Source organism: Orcinus orca, chromosome 3 (genome assembly GCF_937001465.1).
Source record: "Orcinus orca chromosome 3, mOrcOrc1.1, whole genome shotgun sequence".
NCBI classification, from domain to species: domain Eukaryota; kingdom Metazoa; phylum Chordata; class Mammalia; order Artiodactyla; family Delphinidae; genus Orcinus; species Orcinus orca.
Window position 1 is genome coordinate 28,169,562 of NC_064561.1, and position 25,017 is coordinate 28,194,578.

General features: G+C 38.7%; 1 protein-coding gene and 1 long non-coding RNA gene across 7 annotated transcripts in view; one reads left to right on the forward strand and one right to left on the reverse strand.

Annotated features, from left to right (window-relative positions):
* RANBP17 (RAN binding protein 17) overlaps window positions 1-16,728 on the reverse strand; it is a 314,986-nt gene extending 298,258 nt beyond the window's left edge. For 5 of the 6 annotated variants that reach the window (XR_007476521.1, XM_049708089.1, XM_033432062.2 and 2 more), the window contains exons 1-3: window positions 16,573-16,728; window positions 6,358-6,504; window positions 1,859-1,949 (exon numbers count right to left, since the gene is read on the reverse strand). Coding sequence is in view for 5 of the 6 variants with exons in the window: in XM_049708089.1 (XP_049564046.1) it covers window positions 1,859-1,949; window positions 6,358-6,504; window positions 16,573-16,590 (256 nt within the window). In the remaining variant the exon portion in view is untranslated. Of the gene's footprint in view, window positions 1-1,858; window positions 1,950-6,357; window positions 6,505-16,572 lie in introns of those variants that run through there. The other variant, XM_049708088.1, reaches the window with a different exon arrangement.
* A 100-nt stretch (window positions 16,729-16,828) lies between these two features.
* On the forward strand, window positions 16,829-24,566 carry LOC125964065 (uncharacterized). Its single transcript, XR_007476662.1, has 3 exons — window positions 16,829-16,889; window positions 19,689-19,754; window positions 24,546-24,566. It is a non-coding gene; the product is annotated as an uncharacterized LOC125964065 (long non-coding RNA).
* The last annotated feature ends 451 nt before the right edge of the window (window positions 24,567-25,017 follow it).

Below are 25,017 nucleotides of genomic sequence, written 5' to 3' on the forward strand. Positions count from 1 at the left end.
GCCACGACTACTGAGCCTGTGCTCCGCAATAAGAGGAGCCACCACGATGAGAAGCCTGTGCACTGCAGCAAAGAGTAGCCGCCGCTCACCGCAAAGTAGAGAAAAGCCCGGGTGCAGCAACAAAGACCCAGTGCAGCCAAAAATAAAATAAATAAAATAAATAAATTTTTAAAAAAAAAGAAAGAAAAAAAATGATCTACCAAGCCATGATAAAACATGGAGAACCTTAAATGCATATTACTAAGTAAAAGAAGCCAATCTGAAAAGGCGACACACTGTATAATTTCAACTACATGCATTCTGGAAAAGGCAAAACTATGGAAACAGTAAAAAAGATCAGTGGTCGCCAGGAGTTAGAGGGGAGGGAGGGATGCATAGTTGGAACACAGTGGCTTTTTAGGGCAGTGAAACTATTCTGTATAATACTATAACGGGGGATATGTGTCATTTATACATTTATCCAAACCCACGGAATGCACAACACCACGAGTGAACTCTAATATAGACTATGGGCTTTGGGTGATGATGATGTATCAATGTAGGTTAATCAACTGTTACAAATGTACCCACTCTGGTGCAGTATGCTAATACTGGGGAAGGCTATTCATGTGTGGGGCCAGGGGGTATATGGGAATTCTCTGTACTTTTTGCTCAATTTTGCTGTGAACCTAAAAGTGCTCTGAAAAAATAAAGTCTATCTAAAATATGTGTGTTTATGTGTATAAAAGTCAAACAAACAAAATCACAATGTTTTATGACAGGTTTTTAATGTCTGAACCCTTATTTTTTAAACTGTAAATTTCTCTTTTGCTTTCTTAAGCACACAAGTCCATGAGAACATGGATAAATTCTCCTCTAGGTTTTCTTCAGCCTGGTAGGTTTTTTTTTTTGGTAGCTGTTCTTTATCAAGTTGAAGGAGTTCCCCTCGGTTATTAGGTACTTAAGAGAAATATCAGTCAAACATATGAGGCAAATGACAAATCATTGTGGGATTTGACCATTCAAAAACTGAGCTTAAAGAACCATCATATATAATACTACACTTTAACTTTTCTGTTACACAAATATGAATCATGTAAACCTTGAGGCTGGAGAGCAGAAATGAGTCAACAGTCTATCATGAACAAAGATAACAAAAAAATTCCCATATCTCAACTATCAGAGTTTTGTCCATATGAAAAACAAACTCACACACTTAAAATATGAAAATACATTACTTCTGAAAGCATATTGGTACTTTATAGAATCAATTTCCCAACTACACTAAGTTCCAAGCACTGTTCCTCCATATACACATTATTTTCCTAATAAGTAGGAATCTGCTTTTGATTTTATATGCATCCCATATGATTTTGATATAGGATTCTGAGAAATGCTGGAGGGTACACTTCTTTCCCATCATTTAGTTGTATATGATGTTAAGATAATCGCTAAGAGCATGGACTCCACAAAAATTGTGTAAGTTTGAATCACAGCTCCACTTCTTGCTAGATGTGTGATGATCTTGGGCACATTATAGAGCCTATCAAATCTAATTTCCTCATTTATAAAATGAGGATAACAATAGTGCCCATCTCAGAAGTTTGGTAGATAAAATGAGATAGTGCAAATCTTAGTAAATACTATAGACAATAAAATGCTAGTTATTATTTATTATCAAACTAAACAAATGCTTTTCTGACAACACATTTTTGTATAACACATTGTTATTTATCACTACATGTGTAAAGGAGACTTGACTACTCATCTTTAAAAATGACAATAAAATAACTTGCAAGCCTGTTAACAGTTTAGCATATTTAAAAGCAAAAATTATTTTTAAAGTGCAATTTGATAAAAAGCATAATAAACCACTTACTGATATCTATTCTTTGTTCAATCGGCAAAGGACTGACTCGGCTAATAAGTTTTGAAAGACATGTTGCTGCAAGGAGTTGAGCATAGGATGTCTGTAAAGAAATATAAATTTTAATAGATTAATCAAAATACTATGATAAGGGAACTTCCCTGGTGGAAGAGTGGTTAAGAATCCGCCTGCTAATGCAGGGGACATGGGTTCGATCCCTGGTATGGGAAGATCCCACATGCCGCAGCGCAACTAAGTCCATGCGCCACAACTACTGAAGCCTGCGCACCTAGAGTCCAAGCTCCGCAACATGAGAAGCCACCCAGCTCGCTGCAACTAGAGAAAGCCCGCGCGCAACAACGAAGACCCAATGCAGCCAAAAAACAATACTATGATAGGAACTTTTGCTAAGCAATATTGGGAATTTTTCTGGTTTTCCAAACTGGCAGATTTACAAGGGATAAAATACACACACACACACACACACACACACACACACACACACACACACACACACACACACACACACACACACACAAAATCCCTCATAAGGGTGGGGTAGTTGAGGAAGGTATAGGTAGTCTTTTCAAATGGCAAGCAGTTGTTGGGCTACTGAAGCCCGTGCACCTAGAGCCCATCCTCCGCAAGAGGAAAAAAATGATTATGAGCAAGTTCAAATAAAATACACTTACCATGTCTACAGAGTCCTACATGTTCTGCCCTCTGATTATCTCTTCAAATTCATCTGGTTCCACTCTTTGCTATCCTCTGACCAAAACAGCCCTCTTTCAGTTCCTTTCAATGCCTTTCCCACCCTGACCTCCCCCCTCCTTCAGATCCATGCTGGTTGTATTCACTCTGACCACCAATTGCCTTAACTTAATAGCATACTCAACCCTTCAAAATCTGATTCAGTTATTCACTCTACCCCTAGCAATCTCTTGTAAAGATAGCCCTATTTTTTTTCTCTAGACCAGAGGTCAGCAAACTAAGGCCTGTGGACCAAATCCCGCCTGTTTTTGCAAGGCCCATGAGCTATGTATGGATTTTACTATTTTAAACAGTTGGGGAAAAAATAAAAACAATAATATTTTGTGACATGTGAAAAGTACATGAAATCCAAATTTCAGTGTCCATAAATAAAGTTTATTAGAACACAGCCACACACATATAGTTTGCTTTCAGACTATGACAGCAGAGTCAAATACTTAAAACAGTATATGGCACTCACTGCCTCCTCCCCACTGCTGCTCAGTGCACTATAAACCGCAATGATGTACTTATTAACTTCACAGCACAGAGTGCCATGAGTATCACCATGACATGACACGCACCTTTTATTATTACCAGTGCATATCTGTTATGTCAAAACAAGAAAAGATAGAAAAGCACTTCAAATGTCTAACTTTTAAGGCACAGTGGAATGTGGATCATTTTGTTATTGAATCAGATAGCAAAGCAATGTGCTTTTTATGCAATTGTACTATAGCTGTCCTAAAAGAATACAACATATGTTGACCATATCATACCAAGCACTCATGTCAGTATTCCTAACTCACAGGTAATCAATAGTCAGAAAAAAGGAGAAAATATAAGACAGAATATCTATAACAGTGAAATTTCTCCACAAAAAAATAAAGTGAGGCTGCAACCAAAGTTAGGTTTTGAAATGGCTCATTTGTTAGCCAAGTAAGGAAAGCCACTTACCAAAAGAGTTAATTAAATCACCATTATTTTATTGCAGTAGCCAAAGTTACACATGCAGAGAACATAAACTTCAGACTACTAGACTTTCAGTGAGAAGAAGGCCCAGATAGTTGAAGATATTATTAGAGCAACATCAAAATTCAATTTCAAACCAGGCGAATGATTTGGAGGTTCTCCCTAGTTCTTGATGAGTTACCGATGTTACCAACATGCACTGCTCATGCTGTTACCGACATTATCTGTTTATTCCAGAAGTCAATGCTAAGTTTGAAGTGACTAAAGAATTAATCGCTATGAAGAGTCTGCATGCAATTATTGGTCAGAATATCTTGAAAAAAGCTGAGAAAATGCTAATTCTGTACAACCTGAAGTAGTTGCTAAAATGTGCCAACAAGGGTGGTAAAAAGAAAAGACTTAAGTGGACAAATTTACAAAGCTTGTAAAAATGTAAGAGACTAAAGCCTGTGGTATTCATTTTATTATTCATCAGTAGGTACTTTGTTGTCAATATTTGAATCTATCATGTGTTAATGAATCAGTAGTGTTAACAGTGGACTTCAGGGACTTCCCTGGCAGTCCAGTACTTAAGACTTCGCCTTCCAGGGACTTCCCTGGTGGTGCAGTGGTTATGAATCCACCTGTCAATGCAGGGGACAGGGTTCAAGCCCTGGTCCGGGAAGATCCCACATGCCACGGAGCAACTAAGCCCGTGCACCACAACTATTGAACCTGTGCTCTAGAGCCCGCAATCCACAACTACCGAGCCCACGTGCCACAACTACTGAAGCCCGCGCACCTAGAGCCCATGCTCTGCAAGAAGAAGCCACCGCAATGAGAAGTCCACACACTGCAATGAAGAATAGCCCCCACTCGCCACAACTAGAGAAAGCCTGTGCGCAGCAACGAAGACCCAATGCAGCCAAAACTAAATTAATTAATTAATTAATTTTTAAAAAAAAAGACTTTGCCTTCCAATGCAGGGGGTGCGGGTTTGATCCCTGGTGGGGGAGCTAAGATCCCACATGCCTTGCGGCCAAAAAACCAGAACATAAAACAGAAACAATATTGTAACAAATTCAATAAAGACTTTAAAAATGGTCCACATCAAAAAAAAAATCTAAAAACAAAACGAAACAAAAAAACAGTGGACTTTAGTTCATTTTCATGAATTCATCTTCAGTTCTGGAAATTTCTGTCAGAAATAGAAGCTGAAAATTCTGACTTGCCCTACTGCACAGTAGTTCTATAGCTTGGCAGTGGTAAAGTTTTACTGCAATTTTTTCTTGCTCAGGACTGAGACTGAAATTTTTCTGAATGAGAAGAACCAATTTTATCCACTATTGTTGAACATTAAATAGCTTTTGAAGTTAGTTTTTGCTTCAAACTTGATAATGTCTCTTAATAAATTCAACCTAAAGTTACAAAATTGTCTAAAAGGCAAACAGTGCTTAGTACTAATGTGAAACTTATAATGCAATAAAGTTACTCTAATCACAACTAACATTGATTGAATCACAAGTAATATCAAGCTGCCTTATATACTTTCCACACATCAAATATTAAAACAAGTAGCAAGATCTCTATTGCTGAGTATATTTTCTGAGCTCAAACTATGTTCCAGCAGCACTTTTTTTCAGACCTTGTTGCAAATGCAACGGAAATTTCCATATTTCAAAATCCATTTAACTGAGCAATTGAGGAGCCTCCACCTAACCTTCAATTGGAAGTGATTAATCTAGAATGTAATGACATCCTAGAAGACAAATATCAAGAGAAGTTTTAATAAAACACTATACATGCCTTCTAAGTGATGAATATGCTTAATTAAAATCATATGCTTATCAGCTGATATCAATATTTGGTAGTACCTATCTGTGTGAAGAGACATTTCCAAAGATGAAATTTGTAAAATCTCATTACAGGTCAGTATTAACATATGAACATTTGTAATCAATGCTAATGATAGGAAATACTAACTCTGAACCCCAGTTAAGCAAAATGTCATCCCCAAAAGAATAATTCCATTCTTTTCATCAGTAGACTTATACTACAAAGAAACTGTACTCAATTATTGTATTTCAAAATTCATAAACAAAACTTTGTGGAAATTTGTTTTCTCTCTTCTAATAGGCATATTTATAAAACATCCTTGATTTTGCCTCTTGGCCCACAAAGTCTAAAATATTTACACTCTGGCCCTTTACAGAAAAAGTTTGCTAACCTCTGCTCTATAGATCCTACAGTCTCCTACTATAGTGCTTACCATATCATTCCACAGCTCTTTATTTATAGTGATACATCTATGCCTTCCCAACTAAATTATGAGTTACTTTAATGCTTGTAAATAAAGCAGGTAGGTAGTACAGTGCCTGGTTTTACATTTAAATACTTGCTAAATGATGTTGAATGAATGGCTATGAATCTCTAGGAGAGAGGCAGGCAAGAAGTAATCAGCATTCCTCTGAATCATTCCTTCACATTTCAAAGTTAATTACAATCTGCCTCTCCCACCTAGATTTTTAATTCCAACTTTCTAAAAATGTAACTTTTGCCACTGGTAGAAGACATAAAAAGGGGCCAAGAGGAATCAAGAATGTATTTTGATTCATGCCTATTTCCACCTCCTGGGCTCTTCCCTAAGTTTTCTTTCCAGGCCTTCCAATTCTTCAACAGTGAAATAAACTACAGTAAAAAGACATGGTAATACCTATCAGTTAACCTACATTGCTAACCTACATGCATTCATCAACAGTGACATATACCTACCGATCTTTCATTGTTAATTGCTGTTATCAAATACTTACTGTTCCTTGTTCTAATAAAAGTTGACACTTGCTGAGACATTCTGGGCTGTCAATAAGTTCCAGGAGTGCTTTCTCAGCCTCTATTCTTTCTGTAAGATCAGTCCCTATGTAGAGATGAGTACATAATACTTCCAATTCAGCCAAACTCTTAAGAAGAAAAAAAAAAAAATTTAACATTTTACTTGAGTGAAAAAAAATAAGGTAAGTATATTAATCATAGGAAACAAGGAATGCAAATACCATGTGTGTATTTGTCAAATCAATAAATGCTTATTGAGCTACAACTACTTACTAGGGGTCACAGTGGTGAACAAAAAAAAGGCAAACCTCCTACCTCTAAATTATTTAAATTGATAGTTCTGTGATGGAAAAGTAAGAGTACAGAAAGAGGAGGACTTGTCTAATCCAAGGGGTTTAAAAAGGCTGGCCTAAAGTATATAGTAACATTTATGCTGACCTGAAAGGGTAAGCCATATGAAAAAGACTAGACAGCAGTTCAGGCAAAGACACAGCATTTACCAGAGGCCAGAATAGAGCTTAATCGTTTCAAGGCATTAAAAGGTCAGTATGACTGGTAGACAGCCAGGAGGAGTTGCCAAAAGAAGCTAAAGAGATGGGTAAGGGGAATTATCGTGTGCAAGCTGCAGACATTATGCCAATTTACATTCTTTTTCAGATTATAAGAACTTCAATGGTTCCATCTATATAAAAGAAAAGATATAAATATACGCTGATGTGGGTCGTCAGAACTAATGGCTCATAGTGCTGCAGGTAAACTGCGGCATGATTCTCAGGAACTATGACTTGACCCCATATTACTTATAGCAGTGTAATAACTAGCTATCATCTTGTAGGCTCCTATTTTACAGACATAAAGAATAATTCATTCTGACTATCATCAGAAAGAACACAAATAACAAATGTTGGCAAGGACGTGGAGAAAAGGGAACTCTCATACACTGTTGGTGGGAATGTAAAGTGGTACAGCCACTGTGGAAAACAGTGTGGAGGTTCCTCAAAAAACTAAAAGAACTACCATATGACCCAGCAATTCCACTCCTGGGTCTATATCAAAAAAAAAAAAAAAAAAAAACCACACCAAAAACACTAATTCAAAAAGATACATGTGCCCCAATGTTCACAGCAGCAGTATTTACAATTGCCAAGATATGGAAGAAACCTAAGTGTCCAACAGATGAATGGATCAAGAAGATGTGGTATATATATATATACAATGGAACATCCCTCAACCATAAAAAAGAATGAAATTTTGCCACTTGCAGTAATATGGATGGACTTGGAGGGCATTATGCTAAGTGAAATAAGTCATACAGAGAAAGACAAATACTGTATGATATCACTTATATGTGGAATCTAAAAATTACAGCATACTAGTGAATATAACAAACAAGAAACAGACTCACAGAAACAGAGAACAAACCAGTGGTTACCTGTGAGAGGTAATATAGGGGTGGGGGAGTGGGAGGTACAAATTACTGGGTGTAAGATAGGCTACAATGATATGTTGTACAACACAGGGAATATAGTCAATATTTTATAATAACTGTAAGTGAAGGGTAATCTTTAAAATTGTATTAAAAATATATAAGGACAAACAAGCCAATTTAAAAAATAAAAAAGAATAATTCATTCTGTTTATAAATATAATCTAATCTGAAGATATACGACACGTGGATAAAATCTGAAAGAAAAAATTCTAAATGAGTTCAGTATTCCTCTCAGCTTTAGAGAATTTTTGTTAAAGGTGTCTTACTAAAACTACTTCAGTTTGAACTTAGAGAATTATTCTTTGGAGGACAAAAAAAAACTGGCACAGATTTCAACGTCAGGTGGGCATATGAAGGTAATGGGATATTCATAAAGAAATACTATTTTTTATCCTTTCTGACCTGAATTTTTATGTGGCAGCCTTACAGCTACACTAATCTAAACATTCCGTCAAATGCATGTACCTTTGTCTAACAGGAATACATAAGAAACACTGAAATGAAACCTCCTCTAGCTCCCATTATTCTTTTTACTTCTCTCTCCTTAGTTTCTTTATGGCATTTTCCACTTCTCTATCCAGCTCAGAGCCCAACATCTCAGACTAGGGAATTTTTTGCTAGAGTGAAAATAAAAGTACAAAAGAAAGGTTTCAAAAGGATAAATTAGGATAAAGGACGGCAAAAATGAACCACATTTTAAACATTTCCTCTACCTAGATTGGCCCAAGAAGCCCTCGGAGTGCTACTACATACTGTTCATCATATTAAAATGCATAGAAAATTTATGGTTCATGAATACATATGAATTCCCATATTTCCTCCAAGGGTAAGAAACACAAAAATGAAAAGAGCTACCTTTTTCCCTCTCATGACTCATGATCAACCTCAGAAACCTTTTCCTTCATCTAATAAATTTGAAGGGCTAAATTTTAGAGCTGATAATACCCAGAATAATTTAAAGATAAACTGATCCTGCTGTCACGCATTCATCTAGGTCTACGAGTCTCTGAAGAAGTAGACTTTTTGAGTATAAAAAAGAACGAAGCCAGAAATACTGAGAAAACCTAATTGCTGAAAAACAAAAGGTCGGCTGGGAGGATTAAATGAGTTAGGGCCACATAACTTCTGGCACACATTACACACTACAAACGTTAGCTGTTTATTATTAGTATCACCTAATAAGAATATTGTAATAGGTGGAACTGTAACCTCGTAAAAGATATATCCAAGTCCTAACCACCAGTCCCTTCGAATTATTTTGAAATAGGGTCTTTGCAAATCCTGATCTAGGGATGAGATCATCCTGGATTTAGGGCGGGCCCTAAATCCAATGATTCACAAGAGAGAGGGACATTTGAGATGCAGAAACAAGAGAAAAAGTCATAAAAAGGAGGCAAGGGCTTCCCTGGTGGCGCAGTGGTTGAGAGTCCGCCTGCCGATGCAGGGGACACGGGTTCGTGCCCCGGTCCGGGAGGATCCCACATGCCGCGGAGCGGCTGGGCCCGTGAGCCATGGCCGCTGGGCCTGCGCGTCCGGAGCCTGTGCTCCGCAAGGGGAGAGGCCACAACAGTGAGAGGCCCATGTACCGCAAAAAAAAAAAAAAAGGAGGCAAAGATTGGGGTGATGCAACTACAAGCCAATGGACCATGGGCTGCAAGCAGCTATCAGAAACTAGGGACAAAGCACAGAACAGTTTCTCCCTCAAGCCCTCTAAGAAGAGACCAACCCTGTCAGCACATTAATTTCAGACTCTGGCCTCTGTAAGTATAAAAGAATAAATTTTCTGGGACCTCCCTGGTGGTCCAGTAGTAAAGAATCCGCCTTCCAATGGAGGGGACACGGGTTTGATCCCTGGTCGGGGAACTAAGACCCCACAGGCTGCGGGTCAACTAAGCCCAAGAACCACAACTACAGAGCCCACGCACCCTGGAGCCTGCACACCACAACTAGAGAGAGAAAACCTGCACGCCACAACTAGAAAGAAGCCTGCACGCTGCAATGAGATCCCACATGCTGCAACTAAGGCCCGACGCAGCCCCAAAAAATAAAGAAAATAAATAATAAATAAAATAAAATAAAAATATAAAGCTAAAATAGCTTCTAAAAAAAAAAGAATAAATTTTCGTTGTTTTAACCCACCCAGTTTGTGGTAATTTGTCACAACAGCCCCAAGAAACTAACACAAACATTAATATTAATCAATTCAGTGGCACCTGAGTAAATCTATTTGGAAATATTCTGAAAAAGTTCTGGAATTTTGTCTTTTTTGCTATACTGATTTAGTGAACTCCAACAGAGAACAAGTCTGAAGTGTATTTAAAAAGTATTTGTTTACAACAATGTCCCAAATGCCTTTCAAATTATTAACCACCGAAAGGCAGTGAAAGATAAAAAGGTAAAGGTTTGAACTTTCTCTTAAGAAAGACTGAAACAAAGTGGAAAAAATTAAGTTATTCTTTCACTGTAATGATAACAATTAAATAAATGCCTGGCATACTATTGATAAATCTTTTTAGAGAAAAGGATACATACACAAAGATCCTTACCCTGTGGAAAAGCATTATCTAAACATTTCAAGTAGTTAAACTTGTGATGACTGCTGAGTGACCAAGCAATCTTCTGATTAGCATTTGATTTTCCAGAAAATCTGTCTATAAAGAGAGACTATTTTTCATAGTGAACTGATAAACTGCATCTTAGTTTTATAAACTGATGTCTGAGAATATGGTTAACATAAGAATGCCTCAGAGAAATGGATCCCTTCTCAACTTGTTGACAAACCGGGTTTGAGTTATTAAAGCTTCTACATGGCTTCATATCACCATAAGAAGCCCATATAAATAAATAACAGGTAACACAAGTAGAATTGGATATCACCTAACTCCCATCGATAAACTATCAAACATAAACAGACAGCACCCAACTTCCATAGCCTAGGAGACAATGACATAATCCTGCCTACAGTCTAAATATCTTCCAAGTTATTCTGGACTCATTTCTGCACTTTGCACTTGACATACAATTAACCAGTAAATGATGTGACTTCTTTCTATACAGTAATTCCCATCATGTATCCATCGACAGGTAAATGCCTAGTAAAAGAAGCAAGACAAAAACAGTATATATTGTATGGTTCTATAGTGAAAGAAAGCAGATCAGCGGTTTCAGGCTGGGGAGGGAGGAGAGAGTGGGAGAACAGGATAGGGAAGCAGCAAGGGGGGATTACAAAGGAGCATAAGGAAACTTTGGGGGGGGTGATAGATATGGTCATTATCTTGACTTCCGAGATGGTTTCACAGTTAATATACTTACATCAAAATTCATCCAAAAGGACATTTTAAGTATGTGCAGTTTATTATTTGTCAATTATACCTCAAGAAAGCTGGAAAAAAATGAAGGTTTTTTGTCCTAGGGAAAAATGTCCCCTAATAATAAAACAATAAATCGATGAACCACAAAAAAATCCCTGCTCAATTAAATTTAAACTCCTTTCAATTACTCTTCCCTGTATCTTTCCTGCCTTCTGGAATTAAGCTTCTTGACTACCATTAATACAAAGTGCCTTTATCTTAAAGCTGCTCATTTTCCATAAACTCTTTGTTTTTTCCTCCCTTTACTACCTTTTCCCGAGCATACCTGGGGGCTTATTTCTGGGCCTCTTAGAACTCTTTCTTCTACAATGAATTGGATCATATTTGTTTTAGTGCTTTAAAGGTTTACAAAAGTATTTCCATCTTCTATTTTTTAAACCAATTCTAAAAAGTAGACTCCTGTAAAGTACATATTTTTAGCACACTCATTTTACAGACAAAAAAAAGAACTGAGGCTGAGAGATCAAATACATATATATACACACATATATATATCTACACACACACACACACACACACACACACACACACACACACACACGTTGCTCAAGATAAGAGTAAATGGTCAATTCTGAGCCACATACAAATCTGTGGGCCCCAAGCACATGTTGTCTCCTCAGCACCTTGCCATCTTACCACCCTTGACTTTAGTCATCATGTACCTGCAGGTGATGTCCTAGTCCACACTTTCAACTGTCTATTCACCACCTTTATATTTATCTACAAACTTCTTCTTGGAAATCAAGAAAGATGTTGAAAACAGCCCCAAAATATCGGGAACTGAATTGAACATATTTCCCACAGATTTTCACATCAACCATCCCTTTGTTTTCAGTGGTTTCGGAGGTGTAGACCAGAATCTAGACTTACAATCTTGATGTTATCTTTTACTTTTCCTTCTCCCTAGTCCCTCCTATATAGTTAAGAGTTTGGCCTTGCCCAAAGAAAAAGTCTGGTCTTTGCCCTCAGATTCTGGGAGGTAATCTAGGTCTAAGATAGGAATGTTTTTGTTGGGGGGGGGGGGGGGCGGTGTGTGTGTGTGTGTGTGTGTGTGTGTGTGTGTGTGTGTGTGTGTAGCAGACCACACCTCATAGTTGTAAATTGGTGGCTGGCCATCCCAAAGACCAACCCTGTGTTTTAGGGTGGGGACTTTAGATTGCTCAGTATCATCTGACCTAAAGACTGAGCTCAATCATGTGGCAACCAACCAGTCAATCAATGACTACATAAAGAAGCTCCAATAAAAACTCCAGAACTCAAAGCTCAGGTGCACTTCCCTGGTTTGCAATACTTGGTGCTTACTGCCACACATATATGCTGGGAGAGTAACATGTCCTGAGGACAACAAAAGCTTTGTTTGAGAACCTTCCCAGATTCTGCCTTACGTATCTCTTCTTTAATCAATTTTAATCTGCATACTTTCCTGATAATAAACTGAGTATGATAGCTTTCAGTGAATTCTGTGAGTTCTTCTGTTAAACTATCAAACCTGAGAGTGCTACTGGGAAACCCCCAAATACGCAGGTGGTGTCAGAAGTGAGAACAATCTTGCAAACTGTGCCCTCAAACCTCGCAGTTTGGCTAATTCCAGGTACCTACCTAATTTATCACAAAATCCTACCAATTCTTTTAAAATAAAGACTCAGACTCAACACCTCTACATGATATTCATAGACAGTAGATCAATAGAAGAGTATTTTCCAACTGTGGCCTACAGTGCCCAGGATTTCTTTAGGGGCTTCTTTGGGAATCAGAGTGGAAGCTTTGGAATCTGTCCAATTACTTATTAAGTGACCTCAAGCAAATTATTTAAATTTTCTAAACTTCACTTTTGAAACTGCATGTAGTAATATCCACCATCTAAAATAATTGTGAAGATTCCATCTAAAGTAATTGTGAAGATTAAGACAGAAAAGACGAGAGAAAGCTTAATCCACCTCCTGGCACACAGCAGATCTACACAAATTGTAAATAATCTCTTCAGTTAATTATAAAACACCACATTGGTCTTTTGTCTATAGTTTCTCCCATTCAACTCCATACAGGATGATCTTTTCCAAACCCCTTTCTCATCATGTTACCATCGTATTCCACTATAATAGTTCACAATCACATCTAGATCATATCAGGTATGCCTGATCATATCAGAATGCCTGGCTGGCTATTAAGCATGACTATAGTCCCAGGTTCTGGAATAATCCTGAAAGCTAAAAAGATCGACCAACTGCATCTCCTAAATTTTTCCTAATGTTATCTCTTGATTCTCATCAAGGTCCTTCTGTTAAATCTTAAGTGCCTACCTCCTACTTGGTCCCAGAAATATCTTTCCTCACTCTGTCCCCTATCCTCTAATCTGGACTGTCTCCTCTCAGACAATCCAGATCCATTTCTTCCTTTGGGACAGAGTACCCTAACCCACAGCTTCCTAACCAGAATGCATGTGCCTTGAATGGTTATAGTATGTCAGGGACATTGATCCCCTTGTCCTCCAGTCAGGCTTTTGGTTATGAGCAGTTTATGTCAATGAACCACACAATTACCATTTTTTTATGTATGCTATGATGTGAAAAAGACTGTGAAGCAGTGACCTAACTTCCCCTTACATAAATTCACTTATTTACTTATCAAAATGGCATAATTTTTCACTAACTTCCCTGCTGGGTAGATGACAGTAAGAGATCTGTAGGAAAGAATGTGGAAACATGAGTTATTAAGACTACTCTAATTCTGTAGCCTTGGGCAAGTCACAATTGTTCTAAGACTCAGTGTCTTCAGGGATAAAATGTATACATGCACATAAGTAGGGGGATTGGCTCCAGGACACCCTGCAGATACGAAAACCCAAAGATGTTCATGTACCTTATATAAAATGGCATAGTATTTGCCTATAACCTCTATACATCTTCTCAAATACTTTAAATCATCTCTAGATTACTTATAATACCTAATACAATGTAAATGCTATGTAAATAATTGTAAACTCAATGTAAATGCTATGCAAATAGTTGTCATGTGTGCAGCAAATGGAAGTTTTTTGGAGCTTTCTGGAATTTTGAGAGTATTTTCAATCTACAGTTGGTTGAATCCACAGATGCAAAACTCAGGGATACAGCAAGCCGACTGTATATGCACACCTCTCAAGCTAGTTGTGGGGCTGAACATCTACAACAAGCATGTGAAAATTCAAAATGCTAGGTACCAGTTATCATTAGTAATAAAGGCTCCTTGAGTTAACTGGGTAACAATATGATCCATATGCTGAAAACAATTCAAACTGAGAAGGTTCAGAGCTTAATTCTGGCCCCCCAAATCATCAGGTCTTTTATTTGTTCAACTCCACTTTTAAGCTTCCCAGAACTGCTGTGAAATACATTCCTAGGAAACCAATTTGGGTAATTTTGGCATTAGTAGCTAATTTTTCCACCACTACCTAAGTATGAAGAAATCTTCCAGACTGGGTAATTTACTATTATGCTTCATCTTTCCAAGTCTGAATCTGTTCCAAACTTCCACCATAGTTTTTTTTTTTTTTGGCTGCGCTGGGTCTTTGATGCGGTGCGTGGGCTTAGTTGCATGTGGGATCTTCGTTCCCTAACCAGGGATCAAACCCACATCCCCTACATTGGTAGGCAGATTCTTAACCACTGGACCGCCAGGGAAGTCCCCAAAACTTCCACCACAGTTTTTAATTGCCCTCAAGATTTACACCTGAATTATGAACATCTGTTTACCTATTTACAATCCCAAAGTCCTCCCTGTGAAATTCCTCCTGTGAAGATTTCCAAAGGGCGTATTTACTAAAGTGGTAATAAATAACATTATTTTGACCTGGAGACGCTTAGAAATGGCAAGGAGTCAAAAGGTAATGTGTCAGGCTTACTACCTCCTGAGCTGTCAATTACCTGATAGGAGAGTGGCTGATTAAAAAGAAAAGACCCTTTGGAAGAATCAATAATTAAGTAATGAGTCACTGTAGTCACAGGGGATCCAAAGAAATCTACAAAGGGTTGGGACACTTAGATATACTGTCAGCATATTATGAGACTGCCTACCTCTCCAAGGTCATCTCCTGCCTCCACAGGCTTCCCTGCTCCCTTCCCTTTTATATGAACCTTAAGCTCCAGCCAAACCGAACTTCCTGCAGTGTGCCATGTTCTTCCACAATTCTTTGACTTGGCTCACACTGTCCTTTTGCCTCTATACCCTTCGCTTCCTCTTCGTCTGGCCAACTCCTACAATTCTTTCAGTATCCACTAGACTGCAAGTTTCCTGAGTGTACAAATCATAAAGTTTTGCTAGAGCTATATCTTAAGGGCCTAGCAAAGTAGGAACTACAATACATTAGTAGGTGAACAGAAGCTCAAAAAAGCTTGCCTGAGAAGCACAGCAGCTCTGCCTCACTCCTTCCCAACACACACACACACACACACACACACACACACACACACACACGGTTGACTGCCCCTTTTCAATGTCCCATGATATCCCGTGATTAATTCTATCATACCATTTTTCACATGTACTATATAATTATCCGTGAATTCCATGAGGGCAAGTATGGTAAGATGATGTAATCCTTTATCCCAGAACTTTGCACCGTGCTTGAGACACGTGGGGGGCGGGGGAAGGCTCTATAAATGTTTGTTGTATGAATAACTGGATGCATATGCTAGAGTGCCCTGAGAATACGTGAGCCTTCCTCCAGCCCGCGTCCCATCCAGACCATCTCTGCGCTCCTAGCGCGCGTCCTGCCCCCGTTTCCTCCTCCAATGAAGCTGCTGCAGAGCCCTCCTTCGCAACTCCCCATATACACAGCCCCTGCCCGCTCTGGCCAATTAAAGTCCAACTGCTGCGCCCTCCATCGGCGGACCCAGGCCCCCTTCTCGAGCTCCGTACGAACGGTGTGGAGGCAGACGATGGAACCGCGGCCCACGACGCGGCGGGAAGGCTGGTCCGGCCGGGCTCCCACCTGCTAGGGCGCCGCCGAAGCCTCCGTGCGCGCCGTGCGGCGGCACCGGGGAGAGCGGGCTCCCACGCGGCCGGTCCTCAGCATCCGTACCTCCCCCGAGGTGCGAGCTCCAGGCTGGCCCCTGCCCCTCCACCGTCAACCCCAAGCTCTGGCCGCCCCTTCTTCGGGCCCGGGCCCGGGGTGTGCAGCCCAAGCCAGTGCGTGGGTCCCTGGCCGGGGACGGGGGCTGGGGCTCCGAGGCACCGGCCCGCGACCCCGCGGCCTCCGCCACCGGCCTCGGCCCTCAGTCTCCAGACCCCAGCGTCCCGCCGGGTTCCCGGGGCGTCTGACCGGCGGAGCGAGAACCCGCGGCGCAAAGCGCACTGACCTGAAAGTGCAGCGCCATCTTCCCGGGGGGCGGCGCCAGTCGGCGCCCCGAGCGCCCGAGGGGAGGGAGCGTAGGCGGGCGCCGCAGAAGCCCCAGCAGCCCGCTGGGTCCCTGCGCCACTCGCTACCTCGCTTGTCGCCTCGGCCGGGCTGCCTTCGCGTTCGAAGCTCCGGACTGGGCGGGGCTGACGGGGAAGGACGGGGTGACGGAGGCGGCGCGCTCGGGGCCAGCCCGAGAGGGGCGGGGCCGGGGGCCAGGAATCTCAACCGCCACCCCCCTCATCACCCCTCCCCGTTCTCATGCTTCAACTTCCTCAGGTGAGTCGTGACTTCAGACCTCCGGCCCTTGAGGCAACCACCACCACCCAACTGTCAGCCATGACCCCTGACCTTACATCTCCCACAGACTCTCTTGACCTCTAACCCCTAGAGCATAGTTATTGCCCACGCCTTCTAACTCCCCCATCTCCACATCTTTTCTTGTCCCCTAACACCCACTTGCCAATGACAGATCAGCCATAACCTTTGACTCCTACATGCCAGCTGCTGTCCTTGATCCCTGACTCCCAGAACCCAGCTTTCATTTTTTAAAAAAACTTTATTTTGGTTAAAATTAAACTGACAGTATCTTCTACATATTGCTAAGTTATAAAATTCTAGTTCACTTCTTGTCTAGATCTCATTTAACATGAACTTATATTTTACACTGAATGATTCCATTGGAATGAGAATTTATTTGAGGAGAAGTAGGCCAAAGTCACTCCTTTCTGAAAGGAGTTCCTCTTGAAGTTTGACACTTCCAGTTGGGGTCATTGTACTTTAGTGTGAAAAATTCCTTTAATACCTCTTATAGTTCATGTTTACTAGTGGCAGATTCTCTCAGCTTTTGTTAACATGAAAACGTCTTTATTTCACTTACATTTTTAAAGGATAGTTTTGTTGGGTATAGAATTCTATTTTGGCTTTTTAAATTTTTTTTGAGCATTTAAAAAATGTCTTTCTCTTGATTTCTGGTTACCATTGTTTCTGTTCAGAAATTAGCCATCAGTCTGATTGCTGCTCCTCTGAAGGTAATATGTCTCCTTCTCCCACCCCTGGCTGCTTTAAAATTTTTCTCTTTCTTTTGGTCTTTAGCAGTTTGAGTGTGATATAACTCTGTGTGTGTGTGTGCTCCTGCTTGGGGTTCATAAACCTTCTTAAATATGAGCTCTAATGGGTTTTTTTAATCAATGTCTGAAAATTCCCAGTCAGTATTTCTTTAAATACTGTTTCTGTCCCTTTCTCTCTCTCTTCTCCTTCTGAAACCCCAAGTACGTGTGTGTTACACCTTTTAGAGTTTTCCATATGTCTCTTATACTCTTTTCTGTATATTTTGTCTTTTTTCCTTGTCATGCTTTAATCCACATATTTTTTACTGACCTTTCACCCAAGTCAGTAGAAACTCTATTCTGCTGTGTCTGAGCTGGTATACAACCCCTCTGTTGAATTCTTAATTTTAGTTATAATATTTTCAGTTCCAGAATTTTCATTTGACTCCTCCCTTTCCATTCTTTGAATAGATTCCAAGGCTCTGGTGAAATTCTTTATCATTCCTCTATTTTCTTGAACATTTTAATTATATTCTGTAAAGCCTGTGACACATAACTCCGATATCTGAATCAGCTGTGGGTCCTCCTGGCTTTTAGTATTTGGTCCTATTTTTTTCAAGTGTGCCTCAATAATTTCTTATTGAATGTCAGACAGTGTGGAAGAAAAACTGTAGAGGTTCTGGACGATATCAGCTTTCTCCAAAGAAGGTTTTTAAAAAAATTTTATTGTAGTAGGCAGATAGAATACCAGAGGATCACTCCAATCCTATAAGACTTGGCTTTAGGCTTTTAAATTCAGGTTTATTTCCATTTTACCCTTATTCCTAGATCATGGTCCTCAATAGATCTTAAAACTAAAAGCCTGGGATGTTTACTAAGACACCTTCACCCTGTTGGCTTGAACTGTTAATCCCTGTCCCCATCACTGTGCAGCTGCTAAAATCTGTTTGACTCTTTAGATGCTGCTCTTCTGCTGAGTTTCTTAAAGTCTCTCCCTACAGGTATACATCTTAAGAATTGACTGATGATTTGAGGGAAATCTGTACACAGATTTTGGGGCTCACATCTCTGCGGTTTGCTCCTCTCTAGAATTTTGTCCCTAGAATCTCAGCTGCTTTTGTTCCCAGACTCCCTTGTCTGCTCCTGGCCTATTGAGATCGCTGCTATCTATTTAGCTCTGTTACTCCTTGTGCCAACTGGAAAATGCTTTTGGGGTGGGAGGGGAAGAGAAGGGAAAAGCTGAAGTAAATGTGGATCTTGCCCTTAGTGCTTTCATGCTCTCACATGCTCTCAAGGATTGAAGCCAATTAAGTCCTGCCTTTGTTGGTTGTTCTCTAGTACCTTCAAGCAGTTGTTAAATATATATATATATATATATATATATATATATATATAGTGTGATATGGTTGTTAATATGTTAAATTATTGTTAAATACATATTTATTTCTTTATAGTTGGTATATATGTAATATAGTTGTTAAATATGTATGTATATTTATTTGTCCCATTTTTATAATTGTTTTCAGTGGGAGGTCTAATCCAGCATAAGCTAATTCATTATGGCCGGGCTATTTGCATCTTCCATTCTTCACCCTTGATTTTCATAGCTCATCCACAGCCCATGAATCCTCATCCCCACAGCTCAACTCCTAAACTTTAAAATCTTTGATACCTTCATCCTGCCATTTTGTGCTCCTAATTCCTAAAGATTTTGATTCCTATATTTTAACTTTCATTTCCATGCCCCAAGACTTTTGATATCCAATCTTGTTTGTGATTCTCACATTCCAACATTTCCGACTCTCACATCCAAAGCACCAGTGTTCACTTCTGACCTCCCTATTGCACCTGCCACATAATAAATACCCCATTATTTTAACTGACTATTGCCTTTGCCTAACTTCTAGATCCCAACCACATTTTAAAGCTATAGTTTTAAAGTAGCACTTCTGTTACCTCAATTTTTAGGTCATTAAGAGAGGAACAATTACTTGAACTTTGACCGTTTGGCATTTTTTTCCCACTCCAGAATATCCTTGGGGCAAATATGAGATTGTGACAGGAACAGCGGCTGACTGTTCTGTGGAGTCACCAGGTAATTCTGGAAATGAGAAGCCAATTATTTTTTCCTTTTAAATTTGAGTGACCACATAAGATTTCTCTTTAATTAACACTCCCTTCCGTGATTTTCTGTCAACAAAATATGCACACAACTCCATATCTTTTTTTGTCAATTAACAAAATTTAAGATAGAATTGTGTCACTACAGCTATTAAAATTAGCACAGAAGATGCTCCAGGATGTCAAATAATTCATTTCTGTCACAAAACTCAATTAATGGAGGGACATTTAGAGCCCTTAGGAATTACAATATTATCTTCCCTTATGGCAACTAGCCTTCTAAAAAACACAGATGGGTCTTTAATCTTTGTATCTTTTTAGGGGATTCAATTAGCATTTGTAATTCTGGTGCTTTAGGAAATTCACCTAACAACTCTGAGCTTTGATTTGTCATTTCTAAGGTCAGGATAACAGTAAGTCTATAATTCAAAAATTTTACAAGAAGTAATATTGAGATGAGACAGCCAAGCACGGCGGTTAGGAAAAGAACATGGAGCCAAACAGCCTGGGTTAGGATACCAGTTACCTCACTTACTAGCTGGTAAACTTGGTGAAGTTACTTAACCTCGCCATGCCTTCATTTCCTCAACTGTAAAATGGAGACTAATAGTATATATCTCATAGGTTGCTGTGATGACTATATGAGTTAATATATATAAAGTACTTAGCATGTGGTAAATAATAAGTGCTAAACACTAATTTTATTATCAAGTAAATTCATATTCTCTGAATATCATATTTATTTTATTTTATTATTAATTTTTTCTTTGCGGTACGCGGGCCTCTCACTGTTGTGGCCTCTCCCGTTGCGGAGCACAGGCTCCAGACGCGCAGGCTCAGCGGCCATGGCTCACGGGCCCAGCCACTCCGCTGCATGTGGGATCTTCCCGGACCAGGGCACGAACCAGCGTCCCCTGAATCGGCAGGAAGACTCTCAACCACTGCGCCACCAGGGAAGCCCCTGAATATCATATTTAAATCAATATTTTTAATGGAGTAGCATTATAATTTTAATCAAACAGTAAATTATTCTACACTTTTTTACTTTGTGAATTTACTATCAAATTGGATATTTCCTCATTGTCCCTCCTGCCCCACCCAGCTTCTCAATCCTGAAAAATTTTGAAAGGCTCTGACATTTCCTGCATTAACAGCATTTCTATCTCATGTTTTCATAAATGGTGGGACTGAAAATTCCAAATATCCAACTAAAATTCTCACTTTATGAATACTTAAAATGTAAAACCTATGATCAATCATTTACTTTAGTAACATTATAAACAAAATATAGGAAGCATTAGTACACATTTCCCTTCACTTATTCTACAAATGTAATTTTATTAAATACACTGAGTAAGATTGCTTAATACGTCAATAAGTTTGGGGAATCCAGCAGAGGGCAGGCAGGTAAGAGAAATAGGAGGAGAATGAACCCAATAAATTCAAATTTACGTAAAACCCCTTCAAACGCAACAGTTATATAAAATATTTACCTGTGTATATTTCTTTCACGTTGGTTGATTTCAACTATATTTTTGTTTTGTTAAGTCATTAACTTTAAACTCCATTTATTTAGATAGCCAGTGTGAAACCAGAGTAAGAAAAAAAATTTGTTTCTTCACTAATGATATGGATATGAGTTATTTCACAATCTTGACTATTACATATATATTAAAAACTATACATACTTTTTCTTTAAATGATTTTTACTTTTAATGCACTGCCAATAAGGGTATACTGCTGTGTATTAATAATGCCATTATTTTGACAAATAAAAATTAATGTTTCTCATTCTGTACATTGCCTTATATTACTTGCATATTAATTCCTCTACATAATAGTAAAGAGTTTAAGGCATTGATTATGTAAGCAAGATAGTAGCATTACTTAATATGCATCTTAAAGTTACTGCTAAGCAGGATCATGATAAAATGTGACCTGATATGCAGTGCTACTGGATAAATAAAGCAGTATAACCTTTCTGAAAAGCAATTTTGCAATATGTATCAAGAACCTTGAACATGTTCATCTTCATCCAACTTCTAGAAAGTGATTCTAACAAAAAAGCCTAAATTTTTTTAAAGTTTTATATGCAAAGATATTTATTATAGCATGATTTACAATAGGAAAAAGCAGAAAAGCTTAAGTAAACTATGGTACATCGTATGGCAGAATCCTATACAGTCATGAAGAATTATATTTATGGAGAGTTTTTTAAAAATATATGGAAAATGCTGTCTTACAAGGTTAAGTGTAAAAGGAAAAATGGAACAATTTATCATTTCAATCAAATGAAAAAAGGCATAGAAAAAAATGAATGGAACAGAATACAAACAAATATTAACAGTGCTGTCTTATAAATGGTGGAATTAACAGGTGATTTTTTTTCTTTATCATGTTTCTGTGTTTTCAAGATTTTCTAAAAGGTACATTATTCATTTTTATATTGAGAGGAAAACTTATGGTATAACAAAAAGTGACACCAAAATAGATTACTGTTAATCTCATTAAGGAAGTACTTACCAAAGAAGTGTTGATGGCAGGTGTATATATTTGGAAGAAAGACCAATCAGAAAATCTGAACTTGACCAGGCAGGCACTACTGCCATAAATCTTTTCTGGAGTAAGGCAAAGTGTGGATGTCGTATGTGTGTGCATGTAACTTTTTTTAAAATAATGCAATCTTAAATTGAAATGGAAAATATAAAATGTGTAAATCCTAGGGGAATAGGGCAGGAAAAAAGAGCTATCACCAGTCATAGCCCATTTTATGCACATAGCTACTTCCCAGAAATAGGCATGTCCCCATTTCAAGTGATTTTTTCTAAAAGATATCCATAAAATATGTTTAAGCCTGTATCAATGAGAACAATACTGTTTAATTGTTTTTAGAGTAAAATTAATTTGGACTAAAATATAAAATTATGTCCTTCACATACTAATATTACTTTGAGCAGGCAAAAGCTATACCATTTCTTACAACCCAAGCCCCTTCCTTAAGGGTCAACATTTTCCTTTTGCTAAGAGTTATGTTTTAAATTTACTGTGAGGATACCAAGCTGAGCAGGCAAGTCTCTTACTGTAAGGAAAAACAAAAGCACCTAAGAATATCTCAAGGAAAACCAAGTTGTGAACTTTCTTCTTTCTCCTTTCTTTTTCTGCCTCCCATCTCCTCTGCCCCAACACACATTAACACCTTCCCCACGAGTAGCATATGTCATACTGAGGAGCTTAGGAGAGATGATACCCATATTAAATCCTTTCAAATTACTGAAATTTATTTTAAAAGAGTATTTCTATCATTTTCTCCTGACTATAGAAGAAATCCGTGATTTTTATATAAAATGTTATGGTACAGAATTGTATAAAATCAAAAGTAAAAATTACCAAGAATAGCAGCCTCTCAGAAATAACCTATCTTAATATAGCAGCATATGTCCTTCCATGCCTCTGTCTCTACACATACATATGTGGGCAAAAAAAATTTCTGAGATCATGCTATAAAACTGGTTTGTACCTTGATTTTTCTGCTTAACAATGTATGCATTTTAGGTATTTTTCAATGTCAGTATTATAGATCAACCTCATTTCTTTTGTAACAGTACCATATTCCTCCGTATGTATATACTATGATTTATTTAATCAGTCCTCTACTGAGAGAAATTTAGGTTTGTATGATTCTTTTTCCTATCATAACTAAAGCATGTAGTAGCAATGTTAAGTGAACTATCAATATTCTTTATAACTAGGAGAGGCAGAAAAGACAAAATTTTGCCCTCAGGACATCTAAAAACACTGCTCCAAAAAAGCTTTCCCAGGTTGACTTGTACATAAGTTGATTATACTTAGAGTCTTATGTTGTGTGTTGACTTATACATATAGTTCATTGTTCACCAAGAACACTTCTGAGAGTAAAAGGGGGAACTATTAATGCATACTCTGTGCTAGTCCTGAAGCCATCCAGTAGGTAGAGCAAGGTTTATACCAGCTGTGGCAAAAGAAGGTTGGGGGAGCCACTGTGGGCCAAGCAGAGTGAAGAGGACTTCTGTGTAGAGGGCTGGTTGACAAGCCTGTCAGAGCCTGAATGGGATGAGGAGAGCATCCCGTCATGAGAGTGGTCCTTCTTGGAGTGTCAGAGACCAGCAGGGGAGGAGAGTATCCATACAGAGTTTTGGCCTCTTGTGGGGGTTTGGAGCCCAGATACCAAGGGTATCTGTGCATTGGGGGCATGGGTTGGGGGCACAGTGCAGGATTTTGAAGTTCAACAGGCCCAAGAAAGGAATCTATACAGGGGTGGGTTAGGGGCTAGCTAGGCATGGGGAGTCAGAACCTGAGTAGGGTGAGGAGAGTGTTCATATGGAGTGGTGTTCTATAAGGGGTGTCAGAGCACAAGTAGGGAAGGAGGATATCAGTACAGGGGAGGAGTTGGCAGTGGAGTTGGGAAACTGATTGCATACTGGGAAATTGAGGAAATAAATACATTAATACTACTGGAAGCCAGATTTTTCACTGTGGGAAAAGGAAGTTACAAATATGGAAAGGGGGAAAACTAGAATGAACCCTGTGGTGTTGGATTGGAATTAGAAGTATCAATGAAAATTCATGGTTTTCAGAATGTAGAGATAAATACAGAAATAAGTTTAGGTGTGTGTGTATACCTACATATATGCCCTACTGAGAGTTCCTGAGGTCAGCAACGCCCCAATAATAATGAGAACACCTAACATCCAGAACTTGGCCTCTAAATATTATTTTCCACTTGTAGGAACCAGCCACTTGGAGAAACAGCTGATTCCAAGTTGGGGTATGTAAGTACAGAATATGTTTGGAACATTTTGGGTGCCAGAAAGTAAGGAAATCTTCAAAGAATGAAGAAGGACATAAGAGCCAGCTTGAAGGGACTCCCACCTGCCAAATCTAGGAAGAGTCGGGCATCAAAATAAATAATGATAGTAATAGATTATAACTCATTGAATAAAATAAGAAACCTTAATAATATACTAATATTAGTCCATGCTAATATAAGTAAATAAATGAATAAATTGAAAATTTGGTGAAGAATGGAATATTTACATAGTCTCATTGTAGTTCCTCATAAAATACTACTTAAAGAAAGCAAAAAAGAGTAACTTTTCAGTGCAGAAATCTGTCATTCACCACCTTGATTATGTGATTAATGTAGATAATATTAGTAATGGGACAAATCTAAATCATGTGCCACTTGACAGAATGCAGTA